The sequence below is a fragment of the Dendrobates tinctorius genome, unplaced genomic scaffold, assembly GCF_039654945.1.
Source record: "Dendrobates tinctorius isolate UK_male_01 unplaced genomic scaffold, ASM3965494v1 ptg000024l, whole genome shotgun sequence".
Classification (NCBI taxonomy): Eukaryota; Metazoa; Chordata; class Amphibia; order Anura; family Dendrobatidae; genus Dendrobates; species Dendrobates tinctorius.
In genome coordinates, this window is record NW_027361692.1 from 5,795,626 (window position 1) to 5,811,893 (window position 16,268).

Consider the following 16,268-nt stretch of genomic DNA (forward strand, 5'->3'; position numbering starts at 1 on the left):
GGGTCTTCTCTTGATCTCCAAGAATTTTCAAAGATTATTGAGAGTGGTTCAAAATTTTTTTTACTCTGGGGTGTAATTCATCTGGACCTGGAGACTTGAATTCATTTATATTAGCTAAGTATTCCCTCACTATCTTTCTGTTTATAGATAACCTTGATTCTTCTATTCCTTTAATAGGACAGTGAAGATCAGATGATGTTACATTTCCTTTCTGAGAGAAAACAGAGGCAAAATAGGAATTTAAAAGTTCGGCCTTCTCAACATCCTTTCTTACAATTTCATAATTTTCATCTTGTTTAAAATCCTATAGCATCTTTGACTTTTCTTTTACTTTTGACATATCTATAGCATCTTTGACTTTTCTTTTACTTTTGACATATCCCCAAAATCCTTTTTATTGCTTTTGACGTCTCTTGCGAGCCTTAATTCATTGTCAGCTTTAGCTAATCTGATGTGTCCCCTGCATCAGATCTTGGAGGAGGAATTTTTTCTTCTTCTCCAGTAAGATAACACCACCGGTGCATGCGCAGTAGTAGCTATTGGATCACTGAAGCAGACACTGATAGCAGCTAATGCGCAGGCGCGGGCTACATTTTCAAATAGTTTTTTTCCCTCCAGCTGAATAACCTGAAAAAAAAATTATTATTTGCACACAAAACATGCAATTTTGCTGCAGAGCAGGAGTGCCACGGCTGGCACCTGCCTGCAGAAGCATTTTTTTTTTAAGGGATCAGTGACCTTTCAGCCGTCTGCATTATGAATATCTAATCAGAGCACCACATACCCCAGGCCCGCCTTAGGGCACGAGAATCTCGTTAGCACAAAACCGAAAATAGAAATTAAAGAACATTCACAAGACGGATTTCCTCAACCAAGGTATCATTGTAATCAGGGTTATAGAGCCGTCCTGACACTGTGTGTAGTTTATTATGCACAATCCTGCTGACAGGTTCCCTTTAAGTGTGACAAACAAGCAAAAGAATAGGAAATTAGGAAGGGGGCAGACACTTTTTCACACTACTGTATATATTCACAGTGACTAATGAATACGTGAACTCCAATATTTCTATCCACATTAAACATGTAACATGTGTTGCTCCATTAGGATTTGTTTATAATGTATTTGTCTTTTTCAGCATATGTATTGTGATAAATGGGAGTCCTTATAAAAATTTGTGGAAAACGTAGTGATGGACACATCTGTTTGTAGTTAATAGGAAAGTGTTGATGACAGATGTGTGTAAGCTACAGTGAAGATAGTCAAATCTGTATCTGTCAGAGCACAATTCTAAATGTGAAATTGTTATTGAGGTTTAGGTTTCTGCATGTTAAACCTCAAGAACTGTGGTATTGCAAATATCCCCATACTGATCATAGCTGATGTCTCTTATTTTTTTCACTGAACATTTCTGATTTTCCATTTGCAGTGTACCTGAATGTGACTGATCTGACAAGCTACCAAGTGTCATGGGATTCATTCTGTATTAGGTGGACGCCTCACAGAGCTGCCACTTCCTATAGAGTGAAACTAAATCCAGTTGATGGTAAGAACAGATTTTTTTTTCTGTAAAATGATGATACCGTACTTGTAGAACAAAAAAATAAGTTCAACAGAATCCAGTAATGAATAAAAATGTAAAATACATGTAAAATGATTGAAAAAAGGGAGAAAAAATAATCAGCTCACCCCCCTGTCGGCCAGCAATCACAGTGCACAGGAGCACTTAGAAGAGTCAGTGCCACACAGAAGGTACCAAGGCTATGAGGTAGTAGGGAATCCATCACATGTCAATAGATAAAATTCAATGTTTATTTATTTTACTCATTTATATTGCGCTATTAATTCCACAGCACTTTACAGACATTATTGGCACTGTCCCCGATGGGGCTCACAATCTAAATTCGCTATAAGTATGTCTTTGGGATATGGGAGGAAACCCACTCAAACACAGGGAGAATTATACAAACTCCTTGCAGATGTTGTCCTTGGTGGGATTTGAACACAGGACCCCAGCGTTGCAAGGCTGCAGTGCTAACCACTGAGCCACCGTGCTATATTTCGAAATTGTTAAAAAAATATTCATCACTGTATATTTCATAACAAAAATTAGGCAAAAGGTCTATAAGACATGGGAGTTATTACTTGTTTCAAAGTTTTGAACTCCCTGGTTCATAGTGATAACTCATTTTTTCTACTCGCATGTGCTGGATCCCCTACTACTATGTAAAACCATTGTGGGTAAATCTTGGTTCTCGTGATATTTAGAGTATTGCAGAAAATAGCTTTTCTCAATGCAGTATATATAGTGATAAATAATCAGTATTTGTCGTATTATACAGGATCACGAGGACAGGAAATAACAGTCCCTGGCTCAGAGTCGTCAAACTGCTTTACTGGTCTGAACCCTGACACCGAATATACTGCCACTGTGTTTGTACAGACACCAAACCTTGAGGGCAGAGGCGTATCAACCAAAGAACGTACTTGTAAGTAATAGATACATATATAGTAATATAACTCCAATAAATGGGATGGTATGTAAAATGGAAATAACACATTCTAAATTCTCCTTTTTCTTGGATCTTAGTAGAGCAAAGATTATATGCTTTAAATGAACATGATACATTGTGTGCAGTAATATAAAGAATGTTAATGTTGTATAAGTAATCAGTAATAATTAATATTTTCTCTTGTCTTTTCTCTCAACCTTTAGTGATAAAGCCAACCGAATCACCAACTGAACCTCCTGCTCCTCCTCCACCACCCACAGTACCGTCAGCCCGTGAAGGTAAGCAATATATATATGACTTTATGTAATGGTGGCTGGGGCATTTATGTTCGGTACAGAGGCAAAAATTGTTTAAAATTGGTACTAATTAGTGGTAGAATATGTCTACATATTATTACGGTTTGCTTTTTATTAAACTTACAAGCATGATTGTAGTTTGGGGACCACTGGGGTATATACAGTGCATACTTGTGCCATGAAAGGGGCTAACTAGCCACTTGCACAAGACATTTAGATACCGGAATAAGGCTGTAACCTAAGCCTCCAAGCCACCCTCCCCCTCACTCTGTGCCCTTCTTCTGTCCTAATACTAATCCTTAGTAACTGCTACAATTACTTATACAGATATTTTTTTTTCAGTGTGCAAAGGTGCAAAAGCAGATATTGTCTTCCTAATTGATAGCTCATGGAGTATTGGTGATGATAACTTCAATAAAGTCCGGCAATTTATTTTTAACACCATTGGAGCTTTTGATGTCATCAACCCTGCAGGTATCCAGGTAAGACTGATGGCAATATGTGATAAGATCTAAGCAAATGTATTGGTTGTAGAAGAAAAGAAATGCTTATGCTCTATTTCTATTCAGACATTTTCAATACGAATAATCTTTCTTTTGGACAGTGAAAGATAGCTTTTAAAGTGGGACAACTCCTTCGTAAATACTATATTCCCCTTAGAAAAATGAACATAACTCATTCTAACTTTCTGCCATTTCAGCAATGAAAGCACCCGGTCTCCCAGGGCTTAGATTACATTCCTATGCCATGTAAGCAGGGCAGCCAATCAGTGACTGCTAATGGGCTGCAGTTCTCAAACTTCTTTCAGATGTCCAAAGTTCATCTGAGGGAAGTGTAAGTGAAGCAGCCCATCAGCGACTATTGATTGGCTTTAGTGCTCAAGTGGAATAACAATGTCACACAAGCACTGGGAGACCCAGCATTAACATTACTGGAAAGAAACCGGTGTGGTAGGTGAGGATCTTCTATGTTGATTTCACTAATGTGAGTATGGTATTTAAAAAAGGGTACAAGACAATCCCTTTAAACTGTTTACAACAACATTTGTACCAATAATCTACAACCCATAATGCTCGGGCGATTGTTGTTTGAAAACATGGGGAGCACTATAGGTGATAGAGCACTATTGGAGAAATTATATTACATTAGTTTTTATGTTATTAAATCCTTTTACATTATATCTTATAATAGTAATTTTGACTAGGTGACCATGTCATGCTTACTGTGCTGTAGTGCTAAATTGCAACATAGTTTGCCAGTATACATTGGTTAAAACAGAGAAAGGCCCAGTAGAGGGCAGGATGGCATCACTATCTAATATGTCAGTTTTCCACAACAGGAGGCACAATCTTCTTGTTAGGTTTCCCCTAGGTTGTACACAACAGTGTAAGTGCACAATCTATAATTATGTATACTTTCTGCAATGTAAGGTGCTATATATATATATATATATATATATATATATATATATAATCATAGATGGCTGATGTTTATCTATGATTTCCTGCAGGTTTCATTTGTGCAGTTCAGTGATGAAGCCCAAACTGAGTTTAAGCTGAATACTTATGCTGATAAAGCACAAGCTCTTGGTGCTTTAGCTAATGTTCGATACAAAGGTGGAAACACAAAAACAGGTATGTTACACAAGCAGAGAAACTGCTACATACTAATTTTTAAATACAAGCGTAGGCAGCTAATCAATCATCAAGGCTTCAATTATGTACTTACGCTTTATTCATGAAAAAATTGCATTAAAAAGGCAAATGTCCAGTGCCAGGGACTCGAGATCTACTTTAATCTAGACAGCTAGCGGCTTAACCAATTTTATTTCTCACAGGAAAAGCTTTGAAGTTTGTGCGAGATAAGGTCTTGACTTTCGAAAATGGCATGAGAAGATCCGTTCCCAAGGTACTAGTAGTAGTGACTGATGGAAGATCCCAGGATGACGTGAAGAAGTCTGCCAAGGATATTCAACATTCTGGTATGATTAGCTTAGAAAAGACTGAATGTGGGATGTGCTATGGAACATCTAAAAAAGGAATGAATGAATGTATCAGGAGTGGACCACACAGATACACAAGATCAATGAATTATGTGAAAAAGATAAAGAAAACATTTTCAAGTTTTCTAGCTAATAATTAGTCTCATTTCTTTTATATGTTTGCATAATATAAGATGTATGTCTCTAAAAGAATAATTTAAGTTTTCAGAATTGAAAAGTTAATGCTTGATATAACGATAACTAATAATGAGACATATTGAGTCCTGCACCAAGAAGCTGGAAGAAAATGTCTTTTCCTGGCAACTCTTTTCCATCTTTAGTTTGGGAAGAGGATATTACTCTATGTGCCTGCGGCTGCATCACTGCTAGAAGCACTCCTGGCCATATTGCTTTAACCCCTTTTCTGACGTTGAGTGTAAATTTACGCCGATGTCAGACTCCCTCCCTTTGATATGGGTTCCGGCGGTGAGCCCACATCTTCACGTCAGCTGTTTTGAACAGTTGACATGTGCCTGTAATATGCGTGGGTGGAATCGCGATCCACCCACGGCTATTAACCCATTAAATGCCGCTGTCAAATGCTGACAGCGGCATTTAACTCATGCTTCCAGCCATTGTGTCAGAAATCCACCCACCGTTGACCTCCATCACGTGATAGCGGGTCACCGGTTGGTTAGCATCACAACCAGAGGTCTCCTGGAGACCTCTATGGTTGTCACTGTCGGCTTGCTGTGAGCGCCACCTGGTGGTTGGCACCCATAGCAAGTGAGTAATTCCACTACATATAGGCGATCTGATTATCACCTGTATGTAGCAGAGCTGATCGGGTTGTGGCAGCTTCTAGTCTCCCATGGAGACTATTGAAGCATGCCAAAAGTAAAAAAAAATGTTTTTAAAAATATAAAAGAAATAAAAAAATAAAGGGTCAAATCACCCCCCTTTCGCACCATGCAAAATAAAACAATAAAAAAAGAAACATATACATATTTGGTATCACCGCATTCAGAATTACCTGATCTATCAATAAAAATAAGGATTAACCTGATTGCTAAACGGCGTAGCAAGAAAAAAAGTCAAAGCGCCATAATTACGTTTTTTGTCGCCATGGCATTACATTAAAAGGCAATAATGGGCGATCAAATCATCATATCTGCACCAAAATGGTATCATCAAAAAGGTCAGCTCGGCACGCAAAAGCCTTCACCCAACCCGAGATCACAAAAAATGGAGACGCTGCGGGTATCAGAAAATGGTGCAATTTTTTTTTTCAACAAAGTTTGGAATTTTTTTTCACCACTTACATAAAAAAGAACCTAGATATGTTTGGAGCCTATAACCTGGAGAATCATAATGGCTGGTCAGTTTTAGCATTTAGTGAACCTAGTAAAAAAAGCCAAACAAAAAGCAAGTGTGAGATTGCACTTTTTTGCAATTTCACTGCACTTGGAATTTTTTTTCCTGTTTTCTAGTACATGACATACCAAAACCAATGGGGTTGTTCAAAAGTACAACTCATCCCACAAAAGACAAGCCCTCACACGGCCATATTGACAGAAAAATAAAAAAATTATGGCTCTGAGAAGAAGGGGAGCAAAAAACGAAAATGCAAAACTGAAAATACCTTCATGAAGGGGTTAATAAGCCGTTGGTTCGTAACGCACATGTCAGTCTGATCATTAAAACTAGGATTGTTTTTTATCACATACTTTTTTAAAGAATAATATGTATATACATACTGCGAGGTTACAAAGTGTTCCCATAGCACGTCAAGTGGTTCCAATACAATAAATGATAGTTTGATCATGTTACGCAAATTGAAATATAAATAAGAAATGTATTTTAATTGGAAAGTCTACCACTGCTTGTATATTAGAATTGTTTTATCAGTAGTTTTCCTCATTGCTTCCATTACTCCATTTACAAGTAGGAGTGACTCAGGTAATTAAGTAGGCATAGAAACAGCTCAGAAATCAAATTCCTCTTGCTCTCTCTACTATGCCAAATTCAGGAAATACAGTTAAAATGCCTCTGTACACTAAATGCAGAAGGATTTTATTTTCATTCACAAAATATAGTTATAGGAAATATTCTGGTCAGACAGCAACATTGAGAAATTTGACTTCCTCGCAACTGCTCCTCAACCTTTAAAGAAGAGATTGAAGTGGGGATTGCTGGAAGACCTTCGCTTGAACATGGGTTTTCTTATCACCCACATTTTTAAGTAATTAACTTTAAGGAAATATACATTGAGTAAATTTCCCTTTTCATTAATTCTCCAAGGCGTGAATCACTGGGGATTAGAACGGTATTAGCCTTAGTTATTAGCAAAACAAGTAAAAAGTAGGTTTGGGATATTGGATCGGAAAAATAGTAGCCTTACAGGAAAATTAAGGGCCTTGCAAACACTTGTCATATTTATTCAGTGCTGTAGATGTAACTCCAAGATAAAAAAAAGAATGTAACCAGCTCACCTTCAATATGTATAGGGTGGAAGCATTGATCATGTGTAGTCAATAGCAACAAGGAAAGTGAAAATGTTCCTGGTCTTGAGGATGAAATCATCCAATTTATTCCAATATTAAGTTAAAACTCTATCCTTAGAATGACTGTACAAACAGAATAAAAACCAACATGTTTCAAATACAACATCTGTTCTTAGTCATGGTATGACTATGACTAAGAACAGATGTTGCATTTGAACATTTTGTTTTTCATTCAGTCTGAAAGCTTATTCTAATGATGAAGTTTTAATTTTAATACAGGAATAACCCATAATAAAAGCAATTAATAGATACCCTGTAGTAAGTAAATTAATAGTAGTATATGTGTATAAAGTTTAGAGTACTTAGTTGAAACTTTTTTGGTCAAAAAACTGTGAAAGCCATCCCCCACATCAATGTGTTCCCCAATCAAGATGGTCCTTAACCCTAGTAACTCACCTTGATATGTGCCAGCAAGCCTCAAAATAGACGGGTATGTGGAAAGCTAAAAAGACAATTTACAGAGCCTAAAAATGGGGGAACACCCCAAAATGTATATCGTACAAAGAACTAAAGCAAAAACATGGGGCAGCACACCTGTTGGTATAAGTGTAATATGTAGGTGCACATTCACACAGTGGCCATTAACAGACAAATATAATTATAGAATAAATATAATAACTGTATACCCTGCAGTAATTAAATAAATAAATAGTAATTCATGTAGAAAACCTACAGTAGTTAATGTTAATATATATTCATCAAAGAAGCGTAAAAAACATCCCACTGTGACAAAGTGAACCCAACAGAATGGTTCCTAAGTCTAATATCTCACCTTGTTATGTGCATGTTGGCCTTAAAATAGATCTGGAACATTTTCACTTTCCCTCTTGAGATTTAACTCCAAATGTAGTGATAACCATAATGAGGGCTTTATCTTCTGTCATTTTCAGGCTTTAGCGTATTCGTGATTGGAGTGGCTGATGTGGATTATACCGAGCTTACAAATATTGGTAGTAAACCGAGTGAACGCCACGTCTTCATTGTTGATGATTTTGATGCATTTGAGAAGATTGAAGATAATCTCATCACCTTTGTGTGTGAAACTGCAACTTCAAGTAAGTATAATTTCATCAAGCTCTTAGAAGGGAATTATATTTTCAATTATCCCTTCAAGATGACTTGTATTTGTGACAAAACATAGTACAGTGATACATGATAAAGCACTTGGATTATTACTGGAGAGATGATTCAATACTTCACACGATAGGACACAATAGAAAAATTTGTCCTTTTAAAGACGTTGATGTTAGATTTCAAATGTACCTTGTATTGATTTATCTTTGAGTGAAATACTTCAGTAGTTAATACCTGACTGCTTTCATGATAAAAGATAATTTATTGCTGCCTGACTGGGTGTTTATTTCTTTGGAATTGTAAACTGGGGAGTAAGTAGAATTCTTTTGGCGCCAGGGCAAATTCTGGGCCTAGACATTATCCCCCACCATCAGCATGTTGCTATATTGTGTAGGCCCTGGAGGTGTTGCTAGAGTCTGTAAAGACATACATTCCAAACCTGTAAAAAATATTACCAATGTCACCACCATTCTGTTGCTGAACAAAACCAACCAAACCAAGACCAATGTACCAATAATACCGCATACAGGAACAAATATCGCCCCACCTAATCATGACCATACAGTATATTTTCAGCAGATACAATAGTGACTGAATAATACCACTATACTTATATTGATAGATAGCAGTTACTGTATACACAAGTTCTGTAGATGGTATAAGTGTATTTGGTACAGGAAAATCCATTGATCACTGCTGACATCTCCAGCTAAAATAATTTATTTTCTCTAGTCTTCCTCATCTGATTAAGACCACAATGATTTCTTACAGACAGGGCTCATCTCTGGCCAATGTAATTCACAGACATATATGGCTGATCACTTGTAGAGTACCCTCCCTACTTTTCCCCTTACTCCTATATAAACTATATAAAGGCATAGTGCACCTGTGATACGATAAACAGTAACAGTACCTCCCTTTGGCTCCTTCTACGGTAACAGTGCCTCTGAAAAATAAAAAAAACCTTACAGCACTGAGGTTCCATCTTGGGTGCCCTTCACAGTAGAAATATCACCCTTTGTGTCCCTACATCGTATTAATGCTAATGTACTCTTTTGTGGGACCTCATAAAAAGGTTATATTCCTCTGTGTGCCCAATGCAGTAATAATACTACCCTGTAGTTTCTATACAGTATTAACGTCCACATTTATGCCTCCATACAGCAGTAGAGTACCTTTTTGTGGACTGTAAACAGTATTAATATCCCAATTTATGCTCCCTTACGATAATAATGTCCTCAATCTGTGATTCTCTAAATGAATAATGTCCCCTTTGTCGCCCCATGGATTAATAATGACCCACAAAAGCCATTAAATAAAATAAACAACAATGGCTCTCACCTGCCACCATTCCCATGATAAGCAGCTAGGTCTTTTTCCTCCATCACCCAGCACAGATGGTGCAGATCATCGACAGCATTGTGCCATCTGGAACAGAACACTGATGGCCTCTGATAGGCCTAAGGCTTGCATGCTAGTGCAGGGCAGGGAGCCATTGACTCTCTACTCTTCAATAGTTGAAACTGTTTATATGTTCTTGGAAATACATCTGGTTGATAATAACGCTGGTCACCAATGGGCCCCTCTCCAGGCCAGTTTGTGGCTGCACCCCATGAGATCATAATTCTTACACCTTTCATTGCCCAATACTGCTATCTCTTTGAATTATGCTGGAGATTAAGAGATCAGAGAGAAGAAATCAACAAGAATTTACTCAATAATTCAATTAAAATGAATAGGGTCATGCCGACCTTTTTTCTAAGCACATGCCAAATAAATTCAAGAAAACCGATGCCCAATTGAAAGCTGAGCGCCTCTTATTTCTAGGAATGTCAAACATGCCAGAAAAACGTATCAGACCAGACTCCAAGTTTATAATAAATGACACATCAGGAAATTAACGTCAATAACAAGAACACATTGTGTTCTTTCGTGAGTTTTACTTCCATTTACCATCATGTGAACATAATTTACACTTTTTAGAGTGTGATCAGTAGATATAGTGCCAAGAAATACATCACATTCTGCTTACCAAGCTTCAGGAGCATAAGTCAAACTAGAATTACGGTATATATTAGATGTTTTAGATTTGCAAACAGTTTGATAACATCACCCATGTGTGAGGTGCTAGGGTATAAATATAGATGACGTTATCTTGTTATCCCTTGTTCTTTCAGCTTGCCCACTTATATACCTTGATGGCTACACGTCGCCTGGTAAGAGAGCCTCTTTTTTCTCAGCTTGCATACTGAGATTTTTCCTTTTGTTTCTATGTGCATTGTATTCATATTTTTGTTTTTCTCTAAGGCTTTAGGATGCTAGAAGCATATAACCTTACAGAAAAGACTTATGGATCTGTCCAAGGTGTCTCTTTGCAACCTGGTTCTTTCAACAGCTTCCCTGCGTATAATCTCCACAAAGATGCCTTCCTCTCTATACCTACCTCGTAAGTAAATTACAGTGTTATAGAGCTATTCCCATTTTAGACATTTATTAATTATCCTCCGAATATTCCATATACTGTACTTCTGGTAGATGTGAGTCCCATCTTTTGAATCTGCACCTATCTCCAGATTTGTGCTCCTACAACCCCATTCCACCTGATAAGGCGGCTCCTATAAATGGAGAGTTGGATGCACATAGGTGGCTCTCTGCATTCAATTCTATGAGAGCTTCAAAAATAGCTGAGCAAGGTGGAACCCAAATCTGTCAGAAATGTATGGCCATATATTTTCTAGGTGAGAATACACTTTCAGCATTTTCTCCTCAAAGTGCTAAAAAGTAGGCCTAGAATACACCCTAGACCTAGAAAAGTAGGCATAGAAAGTAAGGTTAAAGAGAAATGGATTGGACTACTGCAATAACTCAAAGAAGGAGATTTATCAAAAATATTGCAAGGAAAAGTAGAGTAGGATACATAGCAATCAATGGGATTCCATCTTTCATTTTTAAAGAGTTCTTTGGAAAATGAACCCAGCAGGACAAATTTAAAAAATACTCAGCTTTTCCTTTCCACAAGTTTTTATACATTTGCCTCATTATGTAAAAAAAAAGCAAAAAATACTACTCATATATCCAATACTTAGCAAACAACTGCTGCCATGTTAAATATAGGACATTAAACATTTAGAAAGGTTAATTGTTTTTGACAAGCAACTGCCACATTTATAGCACTTGTGAGCTAATAACTGTTTTTACTAATTGTCCCTAATTTTTTGTGGTTCTTTAAAACAAGCTTGGCATGCTGTAAGGGCTGGTGCACATGACAATATTTTTCGGCTCAAGTGCGTTCCAGCAAAACATCGGATCACACTCACCCTGTTATTCCGTGGGGCCATGCACATTTCCAATTTTTGGACTCTAGTTAAATTTTTTAGTATCTGAACATTTATTAGCTTCAAATCCTTTTGCTCTTGTGACTTTTTGAGTTACAGAAAGGACAACCACACTATATGTAATTTGTCTTCTAGAGTGTATCTCTTCCAAACAGATATCCCTATAGATTGTACTGATATATGAGTTTGAAGGGTTCAAGATGCAGAGTCATTTCATGCAGAGCAAATATATAACAATAAGACAGATTTCACATGATTGGCATTCATGATCTGAGTACAGCGCATGATGTCCGTACTGGCCACAGGTTTCATGACCTGAACTCAACAGCCTCATATTCGTGAAACTGGTCTAATACTACATCCTTAACATGTATACATGTTACTTACATTACATGTATAATTTTGTCACACTACTGCTTCGTGGATGCTCTTTCCTTGTCAGCAAAAGTGGATATTTCCAGCCCATGTGGCCTATTCCACCTCCATACTCTCTTGGCTGATGAAGAGTAAACCTTCCCTTTCTCGTGCCACTGATACAAACTGAGCACTGAGGCAATGGCAATTTCTGCAGCATCGGAGAAGTGCATGGGGATGGAAGCTGGATTCTATCCAGCTTTGGAGCAATGCTTACAGGTTCTAAAGAATAAAGCCTATAAATGCTGCATGGTCCTTGCAAACCAGCTACTCTGAGACTGCAGGGTTTCTGATAATCTTTGCAACGAGCTGTAAACTATGCTATTAAAAATCCCTCCATTTTTGAGATTTTTAATAACGGATAAATAGCAAATTTGCTCGTTTTTGCAAGCACTTTGCAATTTTAACTATTTAAGAGCTTGAAATAACCACTTTAACTATTCACAACCTATTTAAGAAATTGTGCCCATATTAAAAAAATGTACTCAATGTTCTTAATGTGGTCAATCTTTTACGCAGAGAGCTACATCCTGATGGCCTTCCACCATCCTACACACTCATCCTACTGTTTCGTGTGCTCCCTGAAACCCCCAATGAGTCATTTTCAATATGGCAGGTCACAGATAAGGGTTATAAACCTCTGACGGGAGTGACTCTGGATGGTGAGTATCTTTTCATGTTTTCAGTTTTCAGTATTACGAAGTCAAAATGTTGATAACGGAAGATTATCTACAACTTCATTTATTTTGACACTTAAAATATGATGTGTCAAAGTGAATATATTTCACTTGTCCTTACCTGTCTAATCCCATTTTGATCTTCTTTGACCACTGAAAGATAAATTAGTTAATAACTATTATATTACGTCTTTGAAAGATAGGTGTGGCATTAAGTACTCCAGTCATTCAGCATAGCTTTCTTTGTGTTTGTTAGGTTTTTAGCATTAGTTAAAATGATTCTTGTAAAGTGGTCTTATTGCTTAGAATACTGCTACCATCATTGCTATGCCTCAGTGACAATAGTCTTTCAATGATATATCATATATGACACATCAAATGTGATATAAAAATGGAATTCCCCTTTAATGCATGATAATTCTTGCACAATGCTGAGCATTGCTCCTATTATGTCTGATATTCTGTGTATTATTTGCTTCTCAGGAATTTATAATAAAGTGGTTTTCCACTACTGTACAATCCCAACTTAATCAGTTCAGGAATCCATATAAAATAAAAACAGTGCATACTGTACATATCTCTTACAGCATTGCCAATGTTTCCAGAGTGACGTGATTTGTAGTACATGCAGGCTGGAGACCTCCACTCTTTTGCTGTGGCTCATCAATATTTCATTGGGGTGGATGTCCGCTCTGATGAAATTGTAAAGGCTGCAGCTGTCCAAAGGCTGCTCATTGGCTGTAGCTGGAACGTGACACAAGTCACATCACAGCTGGGAACAGCAGTCTGCACATTTCTGGAACGCCGTTGGTACAGGAGGTGAGTATACAAAGTTTTAATTTTAATAAGGGCCCAGAATTGATTAAGCTGCTACTACTACTGGACACAGTGCCTTTAATATAAAATCCTGTTACTCTTTGATGAGACAAAATATTTTCAAAATTTCTCTAGGGTCCAAAAAAACACTCTCATTCTTCAACAAGGGAGCTACAGGAGACACTCAGACTGTCACATTTGATGGTGATGAAATAAAGAAGCTGTTTTATGGAAGCTTTCACAAGGTAAGTCACAAGTTGTAAATCTTTACTGCAACCAAATATTGAGTATTAATGTAAATTGAATTATCAATGATAAACAAATAAGTCCTGGATTATATCTGTTTTTTTTTAAGGATTTCTTAACCTACCCAACTATATAAGCATTTGCGTAAATGATAATTTGCAAAAAAGATTTTGTTGATTTTTTTTAAAAACAGGGCTTTTTGGTTTAATGCCCTTCAGCCACATTTCCATGTCTTATGAAAAGATTACATTTAGACAGTCCTATTAAATGTTTATTATAGCCACAAGACAGGGGCCTTTCATGGCTTTACTGCAGCAAAGGCAGATAAGCAGTGAGCCATTTGGTAATTCTTTTATTGAGTCTTGTGCAAATGATGTGGTTCTGGAGTTCGTGGGCTAACACACATTCATACTACACACTGTTTGAGTATCAGGAGTGCCAACTATCTGCGATAAACAGGAAACGGATTGTCTCTCTTGAAAAAAAAAATGTAGCTTTAAAGCGAATGTCAGAAGGTTGTTGCTATTTAATCGTAGAATAGCATAATATAGCACAAGAAAGCCTGATTCCAGGAATGTGTCACTTCTTATTAGGCTATGTGCTGTACTTAATTACAATCAGTGGTCGATCAGCAGGAGATTATTACTTCCTGACTAGGTCTCATGTGCATGGCAGTCAGGCTTATCTGGTGTAACCCCACCCCAACGACTGATTGGCAGCTTGTTGTCAGTGCACAGTGTACAGCTGCCAATCAGAGGTGTGGGTGGGGCTATACACAGATCAGCATTCTGACCTCTACTATTTCTACAGCAGAGAAAACAGGGATTCTAGCAAAACTGCACCAAGCAGTCCAGTAAGTGATGCATAGCTGGAAAAAGGCTATCTGCCTCTACATCATGCTGCTCTCATATTACATATCAAAAATCTGGTTACAGATTTTGTTTAACCCCTTTACCCCCAAGGGTGGGTTGCATGTTAATGACCAGGCCAATTTTTACAATTCTAACCACTGTCCCTTTATAAGGTAATAACTCTGGATGCTTCCATGGATCCTGGTGATTCTGACACTGTTTTCTTGCGACACATTGTACTTCATGATAGTGGTAAAATTTCTTTGTTATGACTTGTGTTTATTTGTGAAAAAAATGGAAATTTGGTGAAAATTTTGAAAATTTCGCAATTTTTCAACTTTGAATTTTCATGCCCTTAAATCGCAGAGATTAGTCACACAAAATACAGTGGGGCAAAAAAGTATTTAGTCAGTCAGCAATATTGCAAGTTCCACCACTTAAAAAGATGAGAGGCGTCTGTAATTTACATCATAGGTAGACCTCAACTATGGGAGACAAACTGAGAAAAAAAAATCCAGAAAATCACATTGTCTGTTTTTTTTTCATTTTATTTGCATATTATGGTGGAAAATAAGTATTTGGTCAGAAACAAGCAATCAAGATTTCTGGCTCTCACAGACCTGTAACTTCTTCTTTAAGAGTCTCCTCTTTCCTCCACTCATTACCTGTAGTAATGGCACCTGTTTAAACTTGTTATCAGTATAAAAAGACACCTGTGCACACCCTCAAACAGTCTGACTCCAAACTCCACTATGGTGAAGACCAAAGAGCTGTCAAAGGACACCAGAAACAAAATTGTAGCTCTGCACCAGGCTGGGAAGACTGAATCTGCAATAGCCAACCAGCTTGGAGTGAAGAAATCAACTGTGGGAGCAATAATTAGAAAATGGAAGACATACAAGACCACTGATAATCTCCCTCGATCTGGTGCTCCACGCAAAATCCCACCCCGTGGGGTCAGAATGATCACAAGAACGGTGAGCAAAAATCCCAGAACCACGCGTGGGGACCTAGTGAATGAACTGCAGAGAGCTGGGACCAATGTAACAAGGCCTACCATAAGTAACACACTACGCCACCATGGACTCAGATCCTGCAGTGCCAGACGTGTCCCACTGCTTAAGCCTGTACATGTCCGGGCCCGTCTGAAATTTGCTAGAGAGCATTTGAATGATCCAGAGGAGTTTTGGGAGAATGTCCTATGGTCTGATGAAACCAAACTGGAACTGTTTGGTAGAAACACAACTTGTCGTGTTTGGAGGAAAAAGAATACTGAGTTGCATCCATCAAACACCATACCTACTGTAAAGCATGGTGGTGGAAACATCATGCTTTGGGGCTGTTTCTCTGCAAAGGGGCCAGGACGACTGATCCGGGTACATGAAAGAATGAATGGGGCCATGTATCGTGAGATTTTGAGTGCAAACCTCCTTCCATCAGCAAGGGCATTGAAGATAAAACGTGGCTGGGTCTTTCAACATGACAATGATCCAAAGCACACCA

General features: G+C 37.7%; 1 protein-coding gene across 3 annotated transcripts in view; it reads left to right on the plus strand.

The window, feature by feature from the left end:
* The window catches only part of COL12A1 (collagen type XII alpha 1 chain), a 221,073-nt gene that overhangs the window by 148,167 nt on the left and 56,638 nt on the right, over positions 1-16,268 (plus strand). For all 3 annotated transcript variants that reach the window (XM_073569320.1, XM_073569322.1, XM_073569323.1), the window contains 11 exons: positions 1,428-1,544; positions 2,341-2,487; positions 2,715-2,789; positions 3,150-3,289; positions 4,318-4,441; positions 4,645-4,788; positions 8,243-8,407; positions 10,604-10,642; positions 10,734-10,872; positions 12,695-12,837; positions 13,804-13,913. In XM_073569320.1, the coding sequence (XP_073425421.1) occupies positions 1,428-1,544; positions 2,341-2,487; positions 2,715-2,789; positions 3,150-3,289; positions 4,318-4,441; positions 4,645-4,788; positions 8,243-8,407; positions 10,604-10,642; positions 10,734-10,872; positions 12,695-12,837; positions 13,804-13,913 (1,343 nt within the window). The remainder of the gene's footprint in view (positions 1-1,427; positions 1,545-2,340; positions 2,488-2,714; positions 2,790-3,149; positions 3,290-4,317; positions 4,442-4,644; positions 4,789-8,242; positions 8,408-10,603; positions 10,643-10,733; positions 10,873-12,694; positions 12,838-13,803; positions 13,914-16,268) is intronic.